Here is an 18,586-nt window from a genome sequence, read left to right as displayed (position 1 = left end):
CGCTTAATGTTACTGTGTGTGGTGTCATGTCTGGTGTCTTCGACATGATGCTTCTGAGGCGGCAGCTCTTTGGCGGAATGGACGCCCTGCCAAAAGAAGATATGTACACCTATTGATTCCTGGTCATTATATAACTGAAAAATGATTAAATACGACGTTAAACCCCAAGCATGAATACATACATACGTTTTTTGTAAGTTTGTATAGTTGAAAGTCATTTGCTTAAAGACAATGGTTTTAAAAATTAACCCACCTGACGTTTAACGGGAGTTTTTCCCAAGAGAATGTCTGCTATATGTGTGAGTGAGAGAACAATATCAAAAGGTGATTTGCAAAAATGTATCCGGCAGTATTAACAGTTCCGGATAAATGCCATGTAAATAATTATGATGAACGATTAGAAGGGTACCAATTTCTGAGTGAGTACATTAATAATCGATACTGAATATCCCTTTAGTGATAACCAGTGATACAAGCATGTTACATTTGATGCTTAAAGGATCAAATGCAAATTGAAAATGCAAATTTCAAAATATATTCCTGAATGAGAAGTACAAAAACTGGTCGAAGCACTCATAAAGTTATTTGGCCATAGAAGAGATGGTTGCTTAGTAATAACCCGCCAAAATTGCACTCTCAATCAAAAACGTCAATTTTCTGTTCAAACAAAATTTTTTGTGAATTTTCCAGAAAGTTACATTTGTAGTGCGGTGATTTTCCACATTCTGCAGTGTCTAATACTAAGAAAAAAGGGAAAGAGTATAACGAAACTGTTGAATTAGATCGCTACATTGGATATATGATCAGTTGCAATCAAAGCGCAACCGAGAGTCATGTTTTATTATCAACAACTTTACCAGCCTGGTTACACGATTTGAATTTCTCTCGTTCGCTTTGAACGTACCTGGCGCTTTTCTAAACATCAATGAAACCTGCTGACTGCTTTTCTTTGCACGATTCCGTCCTAATTTCGCACTTAATGTCCTTCCTTAGTTCTTTGGTAGTTTTGTTAAAAGTTGTTTTGGCCTTGCAATTATTGACCTGCAACATCCATATTGTTTGACAGCTGCTTCGATGTATATATTCTGTTTTTTGTTTTTTTTTTTGGAGTTTCTATGCTTTTGCAAACAATCTGGATCAATTCCACGAAGCTATTTCGGACTTGAGTCAAAATTTTAAGTAAGATTCTTGAGGTTATTTGGTGGGCTCCAGAAAAAAATTTCACCATCGCATGAATGTCATCTTAAGACAAAAGTGTCAAAATTTCAACTTCTAGTGCCAAAACATAACCTTGTTGAAGTAAATTTTGATGTCTGAGTAAGAAATGGCTATCTGTACTGAGAACTCTCTATTTCTCTTGTTTTGAAGAGTATAGTATTACGACACGAGTAACACTAGTGTTTTGTTGGCAACGATGCGTGTAAGTTACTAAAGGATTATAGATACACCTTGCATAATTTCGACGAGTTCTCAGCACATTGTGGCATTTTATACTAATTATATTATCATATTAATTTGCTTCGACATATTCAACACCTTTGTGGAAGTGATTACCCCAGTTAACCTTGGAAATGTTGTTTATGTGAAAAACAAAACAAAACAAACGTTATTTGTATTCTGTTTACTTTGGTGTTCTACGCCGTATATACTACTTATATGACGGCATAAAATTGTTTGAGTAACGCAAAGTAAACGTGTGACGTAAAGTGTGAGTTATAAAATAAGTAAAACAATTGTTTCATTGATAAATTTGAGAGTTTATTTGAATGTCATCATAGAGATATATGACTGTTGGCTGATGTATTTGCGGTAACGTACGGTACATGTTTAACACAGTGCTTTTTATGTTGTTAATGAGAAAATTTCGTAATGGATTGCATTGCTCATGAACCTCGTGATCTTTCGACAATAATATTGACATTGTTTATTCGCTTGGAATGATGATATTGCTATTTTCATGTTAACTAAAATGTATATATTGATAACACACTCTAGTTATATTATATCATAATTATAACGTTTAAAACACGCATGATTATGTACCTGAGTGGTCACGTAAAAGGTGTTAATAATGCTGTTTATTAAAAATTAATAACGTTATGAAATGAAAAAAAACTTGCCCTGAAAACGGTCTGGTTAACGCTGTGTTCAAGAATGTTTCACTTATATGTCAGCTTTCTGGATGGAACAAACCTCCTGATTTAAAACTGCAGCCGAAAACGCATGAACTGGATTCGAACGCGCAACCTCAATGGTCAGGGGCCTGACACTCAGAGTCAGTCAGAGCATCAACCATTTGAGCCAGCTTGGTCCCATCTGGGAAGAGGCACTGCTTCTGTGGGAACGTGAATATGAGCCAAGGATACATCCTAAATTATTCACCATATTCTTCGATGATGGGATAACCTAATAAACCTTCCGGGCAAGTGCACTGTTAAGAGCAGGCCTTTATGGTGCGATGTGATGACTGTTGATGAAAAGGCGTATATAGGATGGACTGTTTCTTTTGTTGGGTTGAAAAATATTAACTGCCGAAGCTTTCTGACCTGCATTTTTAATGGAGGAATACACAAAATCTAAATGCATACAACTACATAAAACGAACGTCTTAGATAAACTTAGATGAGTCAGTGATCGCTCCCTGGTTTTAGTATGTCACCTAACAACTATGTCGGACTAACAATATCTAGCTAATACCAACCTGGGCGGTTTCACATAGCAAGGGAAACAAACAATCAAAACTTGGGTTATCCCATAGGTTTAGAAAACAAGTTTACTCGAATTGTGCCTTGTGCACATTATACAAGAAACAGTATTTGGTTATAGTTCTAGACCAGTAACGTCTAATAAATTGCTATGAATAACATCAATGTATTTTACATATTACTGAATTCTGCATAATCCACAGTGCTAAGGCTGTGTAAGTTCAAGAATTTACTTCAAGAAATAAATATAACATTAACTAAGGAAAAGTGACAGATCTGTTGGAACAGGTGACAGGCCTTTGATTACGTAGGCCTAATACGGTTTTCGGTGGACTTCGTGACTCAGTTAGTTAGCGCGCTATCGCAGCATAAAGACCCAGGAGTCTTTCACCAATGCGGTCGCTATGAGTTCGTTCAGGTCATGCTGGCTTCCTCTCCGGTACGTGTTAAGGTCTGACAACAACCTGCGGATGGTCGTGGGTTTCCCCCGGGCTCTGCCGGTTTCCACCCATCATAATGCTGGCCGCCGTCGTATAAGTTGAGTACGGCGTAAAACACCAATCAAATAAATAAATAATACGGTTTTTGTATATTGGTGTCACCCAGGTATTCGTTTCCTTCATTTGTTGTAGGCGTGAAGAATAGCCCAGAACAGTGTGAAACACGTTTAAATAAATAAATAAAAAAATAAATCAATAACAGTTGTAAGAGTGTAAGAAGTAAGGAAAAATTTGTTGATACATTTATTTATTTATTTGATTTGTGTTTTACGCCGTACTCAAGAATATTTCACTTATACGGCGGCGGCCAGCATTATGGTGGGAGGAAACCGGACAGAGCCCGGGGGAAACCCACGACCATCCGCAGGTTGCTAACGGACCTTCCCACTTACGAGAGGAAGCCAGCATGAGCTGGACTTGAACTCACAGCGACCGCATTGGTGAGAGACCCCTGGGTCATTACGCTGCGCTAGCGCGCTAACCGACTGAGCCACGGAGGCCCCTTTGTTGATACACGAAACGCATCTAAATGGCCACCATCATCACATTTGTTGTCAGTCATTGTTCTTCAGCCAATGCCATATCCTCGTTGGTTACCATCAGCTGATTATCGATTTACAATCATCCAACCACTTTATTAAAACGTCGCAAGTCCGAAGTACTTTTAACTTAATGTCAAGGAAATGCCAAGACTGCAGGTAAATGGCAGTGATTCACACATTCCATAATGGACTTTAAACAGACCTTTGATACATGTATGTACAAAGACAGTTAGCTTATTGACAGGCCTGTAGGAAAGGATGCATTTGATTAGGTAGGCCTAATACGGTTTTCGTATATTGAACACGAAAGACTACACCCTCTGATTGCATATGATCCCAGTAAATGTTCCTTAAATTGTAAAGGGAATATTAAATTTCCGGTGAGTTCATGTGTAAGGTTGACTTAAGATTAATATATATAGTCAACATACATTGCAAAGGCGTCTTAGCCAAAGGTAGCGACCAAACAAAACAACTCTTCACACAGTTTAAAGTGTAAAGTTCACTATTGGCGTTTGAATTGAGACAGCTGTTTCTTGACATTACTGTTTATAAAGTATTATTAATTTATAGTTTAGATACATTGCAACGACATCTCAGCCACACGTAACGACACGACAAAGTAACTCTTCACTCATTTTAAACTGTAAAACTGTTCGTATTTAATTCGTAAGGCGACTTTTTAACTCTCAGGCTTTTCAACTTTCATATTAGTCAAATTGTAGACTCAACTTGGGCACCGTCTATCAGTAACCTTGGATACAACACGTGTGTCTTAAGTTTGCCTTACCTGGAATAGCACTTGCCAATAAAACAAGAGAGCTTTTCGAGATTGTACTAGCAATACTATCATCCATTTCATGGTTCGGACAGCAACAAACAGATCAAACACATGTTCTTGAAGGTATAACAAGATCAATCGTACCTTGGCTTTGAATTATAGCTTTCTTTTGTTCCCATTGTCTTATAGGAAACCAGTTGAAACTGCTCTACACGATCATAGCTATACCTATTGTGTCACACAATTTTGCAAACTTGCCTTTCGTGTCATTTTTGTTACCTGTTTTGTCTGTACACAATCTTGATTCAAGACAACACAATCCACGTTTGGAACATGATATCCTAATTTTGGGACAATTTGTAGAGGGGATAATGCTAACGTTCTTCTGAAGCAAGCAGTGTAATAGGTTTGCCCTCACTAACATGTATGTTTACAAATGCATGTGCTCCTCTGATACTGCTGCATCAACTGCACATTATGCAAAGTAAGGTATAATTCCCTGATCAACTGCCTGCAGCATGTAGCGGCTGTCATCACCATCGCACACTCGGCAATGGGTTGCTTCCGTCTGTGGTGTGCTTATATCACGATCACGTGACGTGATGACGTAGTGATGCCCCGATAGTATTCTGCCATGTCATTCTATATACTCCTTAAATCTAACCGGAGCACATTCCCAGCTTTCTATAAAAGCTTTTCTTGACACATGATAAAGATTTGGAAACTTACTAACTGACAGATCTTCTAATATAATATTAAGCTATCAACTTTATTATTTTATTGTTCAAACGTAACAAAATGATAAATTTAGCTGAGGTTGATATATCGGAGGTGAACTGATGGTTCACAATTCATTTGATATTCAGATGTGTGTAGTATGAAGCAAATTGTATGTAGTATGTGTCGAAATTATTCATCCCTGCTTGTCGCATTCAGCAAATGTATTGATAATTGCACGTTCGGTACGGTGAAGTATCATTCCCTGACCAACTGCTTGTAGCATGCAGCAAATGTATTGATAATTGCACGTTCGGTACGGTGAAGTATCATTCCCTGATCAACTGCTTGTAGCATGCAGCAAATGTATTGATAATTGCACGTTCGGTACGGTGAAGTATCATTCCCTGACCAACTGCTTGTAGAATGCAGCAAATGTATTGATAATTGCACATTCTGTACGGTGAAGTATCATTCCCTGACCAACTGCTTGTAGCATGCAGCAAATATATTGATAATTGTACGTTAGGTACGGTGAAGTATCATTCCCTGACCAACTGCTTGTAGCATGCAGCGAATGTATTGATAATTGCACGTTAGGTACGGTGAAGTATCATTCCCTGACCAACTGCTTGTAGCATGCAGCAAATATATTGATAATTGCACGTTCGGTACGGTGAAGTATCATTCCCTGACCAACTGCTTGTAGAATGCAGCAAATGTATTGATAATTGCACGTTCGGTACAGTGAAGCATCATTCCCTGACCAACTGCTTGTAGCATGCAGCGACGGTTCGGCATGGTGAAGTATCATTCCCTGAACAACTGCTTGTAGAATGCAGCAAATGTATTGATAATTGCACGTTAGGTACGCTGAAGTATCATTCACTGACCAACTGATTGTAACATGTAGGGACTGTACATTCGGCATGGTGAAGTATGATTCTGTTAAATTTTAGAGCCATTTTACCTACCATTTGAAAGAATTCAACAAAATCGAAACGTGTTAATATAGCATGAAGTATAAAGCTTGTCTATTTTCATTTCATTAGTCGTACATGACGAGTAGATAAATGTAGGACAATTCGCACCGTATGCGACTAATACTAGTCTACACGGTTTTGAAAACAAAACGGAAGAAATAGAAACTGTCCATTTTTCCTTTTAGTATTTTATCTCTGCAAGCGTTTGTCTGCGTTTTTGCTTATCAACAGATTAGTTTATCTGAAAATTGTATTACGTATTCTCCGTGATGTATTTGGCAGTTAATGTCTGTATAAATGCTGTGGATGGTCTGCTATCTATCCAGGCGTGGTGACGAGAAAACAGATAGGTGTGTTCAATCAGCTCTTAACACGGGTTGATATTCCCATCACATTAACGTTGTTAACGTCTTCTCTAGATTACCCGTAGATCAACTCCAGCTTCGAAACCCGCCTGAGTTCTTCCGGTACCCACGGATACAGGATTATGGGTCGATATACGATGACATTTTCAATATAGATATCGTTCAGACAAAACCCCAAGTGAAATGGTTTCCCGTGAATACAAGGCGCTATAACGTTACTGTGATATCCTACGTTGTGCAGGACTGGGATTATTATGTAACGGTACGAAGCTAACAGGCAGGATGACGGCTCCAGAAACCGTCTAACGGAACCAAATAGATCAGAAAAGAAACCTGGTACATGTAGTTTAGGCTGAATGGTTAATTTCTCTCTCGGATTTCATTGTTCATGTGCCGAAAATTAAAGCAATTCGCCCAACCATAACAGGGTGGAATGGCAACTGAGACAGATATGGTCGAAGAAAAACAAATTAATGAGATAGACAATAGCCAGGTAAATAGGAAACCACTGAATCACCCACAGGAAACCACTGACTGTGCAGCGTAGGTAAATATCAACTGCTACTGAAATAATCAAACAACTGACTGAAAACGATAGGGTAAATGATTGGAAACAGTACAGCAACGGGCTGGAAACCATCGAGCAATGTTCAAGCAGTCATTTAGCCGTCCGCTACACTGTATTGAACAAACGGTAAAAAAGAACCACTGACCAAGTGAAGGGAAACCAAAAGGGCTATCGTTTTATAACACAATCACTATTTGCTGCATGTATTGGGTTCAGTTAGAATAACGCGGGGGAAACTGCGAGCTAATCAAATATATGTCACACTATCTTGAAAAAATTATCGCTGGTGGTCGCTTTAATGGAGTGTTTTTATCCATTCCATACATTCATTCATCAGTATGAAAAGCGAGCCACTAGCTTGCCTCCATTTGGCAAATGAAATATGGCCAGAAGTGACAACTGGAACTTTAAAGCCTAAGATTTAAACATAAACCAAAAATCATTAATTCACTATATTTGGATAACACAATTCACATTTTCTTCGAACAAACCAAGATAGTTCATCAAGCGGTTTGAAGATCCTTTATCTGAACTTTTTGAGTATGCTTTTATTGCTGTCAAAGAGCTTGAGTTACAGATTGTTTTGCATTGTGTATTTTCTGCGGGGTATACTTATGTAGCACCTGTTTTACTGCAAAACATTGGCGCTTTTCAGAACAACAGGACACATGCTGGAAATGTCAAGTACCAAACAGACAGGATAACCTTGTATCACGTGACTTATAAATTGGTACCCGGCTTGACACAAATGGCAGTTTAGACAATAGCACGACACGTTATTGAGGATTGCGTCTAATGCTTTAATGTTGCCATTCGATACCTTTAAAAGCGTTCGACTGGTTAAATGGTAGTCATTGACACAGCGACCAAAACCAGAGAGTGGTGAATCGGGTTGAAAACATCCTAAACAATGGGACTGAACAGAGCCTTTTACTCTTGCAGCATTAGCGGCAATTGTAATAAGTCCTGGTTAGATGATACCTTGTCACGCCGTACAGCAAATCCACTCTACGTACGTCTACAGGTCTGTTCAGCTAAGCAAAGGGCGAATTTTGGAGGCAGCTATTTGGCCACAATCAGGTCACACATGCAGATAACAGAAGGTTTTGTCCCCAGAAGTCATACAGCGACACAAGTACCACAGGTAACGTCGAAGCACAAAATATAGATTTTATTATAGACTATACATAAAGGCATTTACAACAGCTCTTGGCTACCAACGTTAATTGGAAGTTCGCAGAGGAATGGCCCATTACAAATCTGAAAGCACGGTGAGGTGTATCTCTCAATGAAATTTTATCTATTCATTGACGAATTCACATGAAGTGATTTTTACCATTTACAAACGGACGAATTATAACGGTTTCGTACAGGGAGTTCTGATACAAACAAGCAGGCTCTGGACTTAGCTTACAGAAGTGTAGAGTTAAAAAGCAAGTTTGTATACCGTCATGCACTAGTCCTCTAAAGTTATAGAATTGCTTCGATCAAAAGAATACACCGACCACGAAATAAGAACAAGTAAGTAACGTCTGTATAAGAAGTTATTACAAAACAAAGAAAAACACCATATTGCTTAAGAACTTTTTGAAGATGATTGCTGGGTCCTCAGTACTGGTGTCTAATAATTCGCAACATGGCTTTTAATATTATTTCTGAGTTTTCTCAGGCCGTTACCATGTTTACTTGTTTTGGCGTGATCTTGAACATAAATACCTATTCCATACCACTTTTAAGTTGAATACCGGTTTACTTTTTACCTTAAACGTGAATGCCGAATTCCAATTGCGTAGAGCATAAATATATCGGTTTCCCATGAGCTGAAACAGGAAAACCGGCTCTCCATATTTTGAATGTGAACACCTATTCCAGGTCACCTAGAACATGAGTACAGAAGTGCCCATGGCATAAAACCTGAATACCGATTTTCATGACAATGAACACGAATACCGATTTTTAGGACAGTGAACATCTTGAACATAAATACCGGTATGCCATTGCGTCGGTGTTAGACTGTGTTGCATGTGTATGAGTGTGTATGATGCATGTGTGAAAGTTTTGATTATTTCCGTGCTCCATCTTATTCTCCAGAAGTTCCTTTTGTTTGGGATGGAGCTCAAAAATGGCACAAAAATATGGACAGTTTTCTCTATGGTTGGTTTTATTAGCAAATCGCAGTTGAGTTTGCACTAAGATATGTGTCAGTTAACTCAAATCCGAATAACTGGGCTGTGTGACCGGGAAGTCCCATTCTTCACACTTGACACCAGTAGCTTTATTTCTTCACTTTGAATCCACTCTTTATCAGTTTGTCCAGCATATATTCTGTCGTGTGCCATTCGTTCTCGGGCATGCCCATGGCCTCCAGTGGACGCTCATCACCGTCTTCCACCGCCTTGAAAGCTGTTTTGATGTTATTAACTGCGGTATCGCTCAGGCCCAAAACGAGCTGGACATCGTGAACATCTGGGCTTACTAGAAAACAAATTTCAGAAAAGAACGGCGATTATGCTTTTTATTTATTTTATTGTTTGTTAATGCCATATTCAAGAATTTTTAATGCATATCGGAGTAAACCACTGACCATTGGCAAGTCACTGACGAGCTTTTCCTCATGTGTAACATACATTATGTTTATAGAGGGCGAACTGCCTCAAGCGAACATCATGTACGACCACACAAGACAACGTAGACGATAGTCTCTTGCGGCTAAGACCCCGAGATCAACGGAGGCATGTAGGGGAATCACGAAAATTGCTTACCAGAGAATTTATTTATTTATTCGATTTATTTATTTATTTGATTGATGTTTTACGCCGTACTCAAGAATATTTCACTTGCACGTCGACTGACATAATGGTGGGAGGAAATCGGGCAGAGCCTGGGGGAAACTCACGATAATCCGCAGATTGCGGGCAGACCTTCCCTGGCCAGAGAGGAAGCCAACATGAGCTGGACTCTAACCACAGAACTGAACATATATATGTGAGTAAGTAATTTAATGGCGATCCCCTGGATCACTCGGCCAAGGCCCTCTTCCCGGACTGTAAGTAACGAACATTATCTGGAGATGGCATTCTGATTAACACTATTTGACGGAAGAAACGTTAGTGTGTGAGCACCATTATTTTCATTTAAATATCTTTAATACATTTTTGATGGTAAATAGGTAAGCAAGAAAAACCGCTTCACGTATTTTACAAAAACATTACATTGTTTGCTGTTTGGGACTATAATGAATGACAAATGTAAAACTAAATACTTAATAAAAACTACATCTTTTCATATAGACCTATTGCGTAACAATATATGAACTATTAAAATATCAATACAGTCGAGCTGAAAAACAGATCAACCAATCAAAGCTTTTCTCGATGACTGGCACAATGTCGCACATCGGGTTTTCACCCCCTTACCTGCTAGGCTATGGGCGACGAATTCTGCGTCTATTCCATCAAAAAGCTTCGGTAAAATCCAACTATGTTCTTTTTCTAGGAACTCCCAAAGTTCCTCGACTGGCGGTCGGTTGGCTAGTCAAACAGAAAAGAGAATGACATCGGTTAGTTGATTGGGTCGAAGAGTGAGTAGTGGGGTGAATGCATCATTTTGCTGTGTTTTGATCATGCATTGCCCCTAAAAGCTAACAGCGTTTCGTGGTTTAGCGGAGAAGGGTAATTACGAAACCTTTCATATGACAAATGCGAGAACGGAAGTGTGTGGTCTTGCTAAGGCATCTTTAATTTTAACAGCCTGCATGCTTACCCGCATTGCATACAGCCTCGTTTTCATCGAAGCCTCCGTCACAGTCGAAGTTACCATCACACACATACTCCAGTGGTATACATTTGGGAGTTACTTTACACAGGAATGGCTTATCTGCAGGGCATGGGTTACCTGAAATAAGAATAACACATCAATTATTTAAACTATTAAATGTTTATTTTCTTAAAAATCTAAAATTGAATCGACACATCGATGGTTCTAGTTCACAAGCACTTGCACACTGGTGAAACGTACTTTGATGTTTAACTCGATGTTTAAATGTAGTGGTATTAAATTGACGTAAAAGCATTGACAACAAGCGTGATAACAGAGAGCGGGATTTTAATGTTTTATACCGATATCTCATCAGGACATTGCGAGCAGGATTGACTTCTTGAACACGTCCCCAGACAACTGTACTATGAAAACACAATTGCAGCTTGTGGTTAAAAAAAAACACCTCTCGTAAGCTCTTCGACTATAGCGTTAATCCTGCTAAAGTTCGCTGATCAAATTATACGATCTCTCAACAGGAAGTCTTACACATTAATATCAACGTGTTTTCGCGAATCTTTAGGGATAATGCGATTTTTTTATTCCCTAGACTCGTGCGAGAGGATACCAACTTTGATACATACATCTCAAGGGAGGAGGAAGATGTCAGGCTTTTATGTTGATTACCATGGCTTCTCTCTTCTCGCCTGTGTCTGTCATAAATCCGGGCGATCCCTTAGCGCTTCCGGGCCCACAACAATGGGGGCCGTTCACCGTTTCTCCTAACATTTCCACAGTTAAACAGAGGCGTGTAAAGGTATTTGGTAATATCATTAGCGAGAATTTGAAAACCTTAACCATATAATGCGTTTCGACACCCTGTCACAGTGCGCTCATGGCACCTATTCCCGCTGCACGTTGCTCGTTGAGGGACAATCTGTTCTCCCCGTAATTTGGTGCTTACACTGCACATTACTTTATTTTTCCCTGTCATGCAGTAAATGAGATGTATAATTTAAGCTTGTCTGCTCGGTTTTACGATTTAATTGTCCTTTACGGGACTAACCCATTGAGACCGCCATAAAACCATTAGTTCTTCGGTAGCGTTTGCATATCTGTGCCGCGCTCATTGAAGGAGCAAGCCAAGCACACTCTCTCAGCACAGAGCTTAGAAAAAAAAATACTCCCACACAAGGCTTCCGTGGGGAGCTCGCACTGTTCTTTCGCATCTTCACGAAGAATATTTAACACAGAGCCGAATATTAAAAAGGTATTAGCGACAATACATTCGATGACAAGCGAATATTATAAGATGGCTACGCATGTTTCCACAGCATTACGCTGTGTATAAGTGCTTTTGCGAGACCTGATTCACAGGATACTGGGACAACATGACAGCTATGAAGCATTGGACTTGGCACTATATCCTGCCAATGTAACAAAAACAGCTCAACGGCCCTGTCGCTCCAAAACCACTCAGTTATTTTGTGTTACCAACCCAGGTTTCTGTTGGCTCCTGCAACTTTCGATTTTAAATACATTTATTCCAAAATTATTCTAAGATTATATGCCTGTCTAATCTATATCCTCTGAAACGTATGCTATTCGCGTGGAAACGTAAACTTGGCAAATGTACACAATAATACATTTCAAAGTTCTTTTGCTATGAGACATGTTTTCAGAATATTATGAAAATATGAATGTCTTTGGGTTAGCATTTAAATGTTCCGAAAAATGGCATATATTTGTTGTAAATGTTAATTATGGAACAATGCTCATAAAATGTCACTATATTCAGTGCCAGGGCATACAGATCTGAATGTAGTATGATTTCTATCAGAGACAGATACACATTTCGCATTAGTAAATAAATACGAACGTTGTACTGGAATATTGTCCTTTTCACAAGGAAAGCCATGAGAGCTGACGGTGGAAGTTTACGTTTATTCTGTAGTTGTCGTTGATAGGGGAACAATCTGGTTATGGTATACCTCTGACCGCGCAATTGCGACTCAAGACATATCCAGATTGCCCGTTGCTATCTTGTATGCTTTGAAGTTTTACATCGCACTTAACACTTTTTCAGTCATATGACGACGAGGGTTTATTAGGTCTGTGTACATATAATGTGCCTTCTTGTTGCAGGGCGAGTTCATGCCGCCAAAGTATCATGCCGATGGAACCATACATGACACTCCACAGAGTCACATAATACAGACACCGGGCCAACCAGCCATGTTTCCTTTCCCCAACCTCTCAGTGGCTTTGACACGGGTTTGATCACCGATCTCTCAACTTCGGAGAGGAAGCTCTAACCATTAGGCCACCGAAGCGATCTGTTATTTTGTAGTGTCTCAATACTATTTTACCGGTTTGCTCACAAATCGTCATCACAAAGGCTAAAATGAACAACAGCCTACACAGATTAGGCGTGAAAACGTTCTCAATGACAGTAGTGAACCAATCGTATTTGTTTCTTTCTTTGTGAGAAAATTACGAAGAAAGGTACTGACTAAGCTGTAATAATACCCCTATCCTGCTTTCTAAATTTCAGCGAACAGAATTTCTACTGAAGTAATAATATTTAAATGGGAAATCATCCCACCTGAGCTAGACGTATACGTACACATGTCGCAGATTAAATACGGGTATTTCTACTAAAATGAGATCAAGACATGACCGTCTACGATTAACAATTGGAGATAAATCTGTTGTTTATTACATGTGGCGGATGCTCGTGAGTTTTCCAGAGCACTGAGCGGAAACCTCCCACCATAATGCTGACCACCGTCGTATAAGTGAAATACATGTATTCTTCAGCACGCGGTAAAACACCAATGATGATATCACAGCACTTTGAGTATTTCTACGCCAATGACGTCTGATACATTGCAATTGATATCACTCTTTTATTACCTAATTGTGTTTCAGCCATGGTGCTACTTTTAATCATTTACAGGATCAGATGAGATAAATCGCTAACTGAGGAAACCTAACAAGAAGCCGGATTTGACCGTGTACGTGACTAAGTTCATACTTTTGAAGTATTTACATGAACAGTCAGAATAACTCCCTGACTGAGGGATACTGACCAGAGACGGGATTTCACCAGTGACATGATCATTTGCCAGCTATTACATTGTTACTTTGGTTTTGCTCGCTATATTGTAGTCTTTTATATTTAACATTGATGGTGCCTTTTGAGTACGTCGTAGAACACCAATCAAATAAATAAATAAAAAAGATCCTTTTGATCTTTAATAAAAAAAACTACTGGATTCCTTTTCTTGTTTAAGCATTAACCTCGTGATTATCTATACCTGCATCATTTTGACAACTTAGGATTAGTGAGGATTAGTGCATGAGTACTAGTAACAGTACCGGTAAGTAGGTTATCATTAGGCTAAAAAGACTAAATAGGCTGATCTGCAATTGAGCAAAACTGACCAGGTGTGTTAAAGACATTTTGCCGGTTAAATGTTAAAGACATTTTCGCACGGCCAACTTTTTTTCTCGAAAACGGATTTCCTTATCCTCCCAACAAAAAATCTTCCAAATTTTGCTCGTGTGTTGAAAAGAACAGTAAGTATTCTGGACTGTCCGTGATTCACCCACCGGAATCTCCTATTTCCTATCCTAGTTCCAGCAACAATTGTTGTTCGTGTGCCCTTGTCTTTAAGAAAACTAATGATTTAAAACAAGTGATCCAATATCAAAACAAGACATCGTAACAGTTTTAACTGAGGTCCACGTTTTTTTGTCTTTTTTTTTCGCCTGAAACTTGACCACCGTCATAGAGAGAAAATATTCATGGATATAGTGTGAAACACTAGTCAAATAAATAAACAAATAAAATTAGCCCCCTGGCTAATGTATCCAATTTATACACTGATGGTGTAGGAGGACGATTGCTACGCAGATAATGTTTCTCCCTCGATAAGGTCGACTGCGGATTACTGCGGACATCGTGGTCAAGCAATATGATTAAATATTCTGTTCACTGCTGTGCATGGTTTAATACTTAAGATATAAATATGTAATTTTCTTCATCCTGCGTGTCATTGCAGACGCCGACAGCGATTATAGGCCATTGTAAATACTGTACAGAAAGCTTACATGGATACACAGTAGGCCATGTCATGAGGGCATACAACACACAGAGAAAAAAAACATGGTATAACGTGTTTGGTGGATGGATACATGAAGTATCCTGTGGTGTGCGGCGTCGGAGGTTAATTTGTTTGCAGAGAGGATTAAAATTACCCCATAAATATATCAGCATACCGCTTGTTTGAACAAAATATGACCCCGTGAAGAATTAATACGGTGAATCCCTAAGGCATCCTACCTTTTCGAGAACAAAATGAGTGTCTCAGCTGATTTCAGTACTCACAGTGTATGGGTAGTGTTATTGGTAATTCTAAAATTAAGCTTACATGCAACCAACATAAACATCAACCATAACCTGTTTTTCTTCAAACCAATATTAGATCAGGCTACTTGAATATTGAATGGCCCCCAGATAACGTAAATGTACATAATCCATGTGTCCGATGTCATGGGCGACGATACCTTGATTCCAATGATATCATTTTTATGGAATAAATCCCGTTTTTTACGATTTAAGCTTTGCTCAGGATTAATCGATAAATATAACTCCTCTGGGAACTTTAATGAAATCGGCCTTTTTGGTGCTGTTGGAGAGCGAATACATTTTCTGCGAAACAAACAAAAATACATAAATATGACCCCCCCCCTTCTAAATGCGTGCTTAAAACCTCACGTTTGCCCATCATCCAAAAAACGGTCAGCCCAAAAACATTTTGGCATTGATTAGAATTTTAATTTGAAGGGATATAAAGGACCTGGTACAGTAAGACGCAGAATCGGCCACAGAGAGGTACTACAAGAAAGTGCAAATTTCATAATCACAGCACAGTTCTGTAAACTTCGGAATCAGTAGTATAAAACTTCGTCGAATCACCCATAAAAAGATATATGGCCATAAAAGAGATGGCTTAGTAATAAATCGCCAAAAATGCACTCGATCAAAAACGCCAATTTTTCGTTCAAACGAGCCACTGTGTCTTTAATTTACAATATAGAGATCAAGGTTAACTTGTCTTTGTAAGAAAAATATCTTTACTGAAACTTTCATATGTGTATTTCAACGTGCTTTCAAAGTTTCGTTTTGGTTAACGTTGATCTTCATTTGTAAAAATTAACTTTATAATGCGGTCAGTTTTGTCATATTTTGGCAAATTACAATTCGTATTACGGCCATAATCTGCTGGGCATACTTCACAGTACAGGGAACTAACGAAGTCTTTATGGAGAACAGGTTACATTTCGAGGAAGGGTTCGAAAAGGGTTAGAATGGATAATTGTTAAGTTATGGTATTACGTAACGTGTGGCAACTATAGCGAAATCCTATTCACATGTGGTCCTCTTGCTATCAAAAACATGTTATGCGTAGCAGAAGGATAACGCTAAACATTTGTTATATATGAATTTAAATGACTAGTGCATAACTGCGTGCATTCATAATTTTTCAGAAAGTTACATTTGTGGTGCAGTTATTTTCCCCACTCTACAGTGTCTGATGCCAAAAAGATGTTTGTGTACAGCTGGAGCAGTCTACCATTTTTCGATTTCATGACCTATACTTTGCTTCAGTGTATGTTCTGAGCTTCATAAGTCGCACGCTTGCCAAATAGCAGGAAAGAAGAGTAAAGTAGCAACCTGCGGATGGTCGTGGGTTTCCGCCGGGCTCTGCCTGGTTTCCTCCCACCGTAATGCTGGCCGCCGTCGTATAAATGAAATATTCTTGAGTACGGCGTAAAACACCAATCAAATAAATAAATAAATAAGTAAATAAATAAATAAGAAGAGTAAAACAGAAATTAAAAAGAAGTAGCCTCACGAGGGTGTCAGCACCTGTCGCTCACAGCTATAGTCAGTTTCGCTTCTATAGGTGCACAGTTTCTTGCTCTGGGGCCGATTCCCCGCCCGACCATACCAGGTCCTTTACACAAGACGGTTATTTTCTGTACCCAGTTTGAAAAAAAAAAACAAACGTCTACGTAATTTGGAAAGGTCTTCAACAACGGTTGGCTCGAAATTCTTCATTTCCGCTATGCCCATTAACTATGAGACAGATTAATGGGGTTTTCGTCGATACGATTTTTCAACTGACATATTAACTGATGCTTTTAGTAAAGGCGTTATGTAATCGTAGCCCTACACACATTTGCCCTGTAAATTAAGGTCAGAATACGGTGTAATGACCTACCGCGCAACAGATTTTCACAACTTCACCTGTACACTTTGCACACGTCTTCAGCCTGAGGATACAAGGAACGTGGCGACTCCTCTACAACATGGCTGCTCTAAAGTGGATATAACTAAATGGCATTAGAGACACCGGAAAGACCGAAAGTAGTCGAAGTGTTAACTGATGATCTCGGCGTCAAACCTTTCAATGGCTAGACCACGAACTAACAGAACCAAGAATATTACCAAAAATCTCTCAGTGATCATGGCAACGGGTACCAGGCTATTATGTTTTCATGGCGCCGATTGAGGCGTGTGTTGATTGGTAGAAATTGGCACTGCTTTTTTTTCCTTGAAATTTTAAGTATTGACTCGCATAACTACACTTCCTTTCACTCTTTCTTCATAGGTAATGAAGTGCACCGACGTCGGAAATACTTTTATAAATATTTTTCATTGTTTTTCTTACCTCCAGATCCTCTCTTGTGCAACAATGCTCTGTGCTTGGGATTTGAAAAATGGGGGAAACGGACACTGAGGGCGTGTAATCCCGCGCACATTAAAAATAACACAATGACAGACGATTCCAGCCGTCCAGTCCACATTGTCTGTAAAGAGAAAAAGAATAAGAGTAAAAAAATATGCAGTTCAAACGTCCTTTTCGTTTCAGGTGTAGAAGGCCGTTGAAAAGATTCCTGCGTGTTTTACCATCACAAAGCCCTTGTAGATACCTGATGGATGTATGGTTTGTGTATCGCCACTGATCATTTGGGAGATCTAACAGGTGTAGGGTTTGTGTATCGTCACTAATCCATTTGGGAGATCTAGGGTTTTTGTATCGTCACTCATGCATTTGGGAGATCTAACAGGTGTAGGGTTTGTGTATCGTCACTAATCCATTTGGGAGATCTAGGGTTTTTGTATCGTCACTAATGCATTTGGGAGATCTGACAGATGTAGGGTTTGTATATCGTCACTAATCCATTTGGGAGATCTAGGGTTTTTGTATCGTCACTAATGCATTTGGGAGATCTGACAGATGTAGGGTTTCCTAAAGCCATATATGGAGAAAAATGGCCTGAGGATAGAAACGTTTTGGAAAAGAGGGTCAAGGTAAAAGAGATATACCGGTAGGACAAGGTCAGCTTACGGCATAGATTTGATACTTACAAAGACAAGGAATAAAAAAGGGTAGGAGTACTGTTATTTTGAAAAGGTAGGCTGTAAATGTTGAAGTAAAAAGGACGAGTGAGGAATTATGTCGTTATTGGCCACAATTAAATTAGCAATCAAAATGTTCGAAAAATTCAATTAAACTTTTCAAGATAAGAACTGAAACACAATAAATATGCCGAGCATGTTTCAGGTGTTTGGGTCTGTATAACTGAAGACAAT

General features: G+C 39.0%; 1 protein-coding gene across 1 annotated transcript in view; it reads right to left on the bottom strand.

The window, feature by feature from the left end:
* Positions 1 to 8,286: 8,286 nt before the first annotated feature.
* LOC135468486 (neuropeptide prohormone-4-like) overlaps positions 8,287 to 18,586 on the bottom strand; it is a 63,578-nt gene continuing 53,278 nt past the window's right edge. The window contains exons 3-6 of the mRNA XM_064746769.1: positions 17,661 to 17,799; positions 10,924 to 11,055; positions 10,578 to 10,691; positions 8,287 to 9,636 (exon numbers count right to left, since the gene is read on the bottom strand). Of these exons, the coding sequence (XP_064602839.1) occupies positions 9,437 to 9,636; positions 10,578 to 10,691; positions 10,924 to 11,055; positions 17,661 to 17,796 (582 nt within the window). The 5' untranslated portion in view covers positions 17,797 to 17,799 and the 3' untranslated portion in view covers positions 8,287 to 9,436. The remainder of the gene's footprint in view (positions 9,637 to 10,577; positions 10,692 to 10,923; positions 11,056 to 17,660; positions 17,800 to 18,586) is intronic.

The sequence above is a fragment of the Liolophura sinensis genome, chromosome 6 (assembly GCF_032854445.1).
Source record: "Liolophura sinensis isolate JHLJ2023 chromosome 6, CUHK_Ljap_v2, whole genome shotgun sequence".
Classification (NCBI taxonomy): domain Eukaryota; kingdom Metazoa; phylum Mollusca; class Polyplacophora; order Chitonida; family Chitonidae; genus Liolophura; species Liolophura sinensis.
The sequence above is the reverse complement of the archived record's forward strand: the minus strand, read 5'-3'. Positions and strand labels throughout refer to the sequence as shown.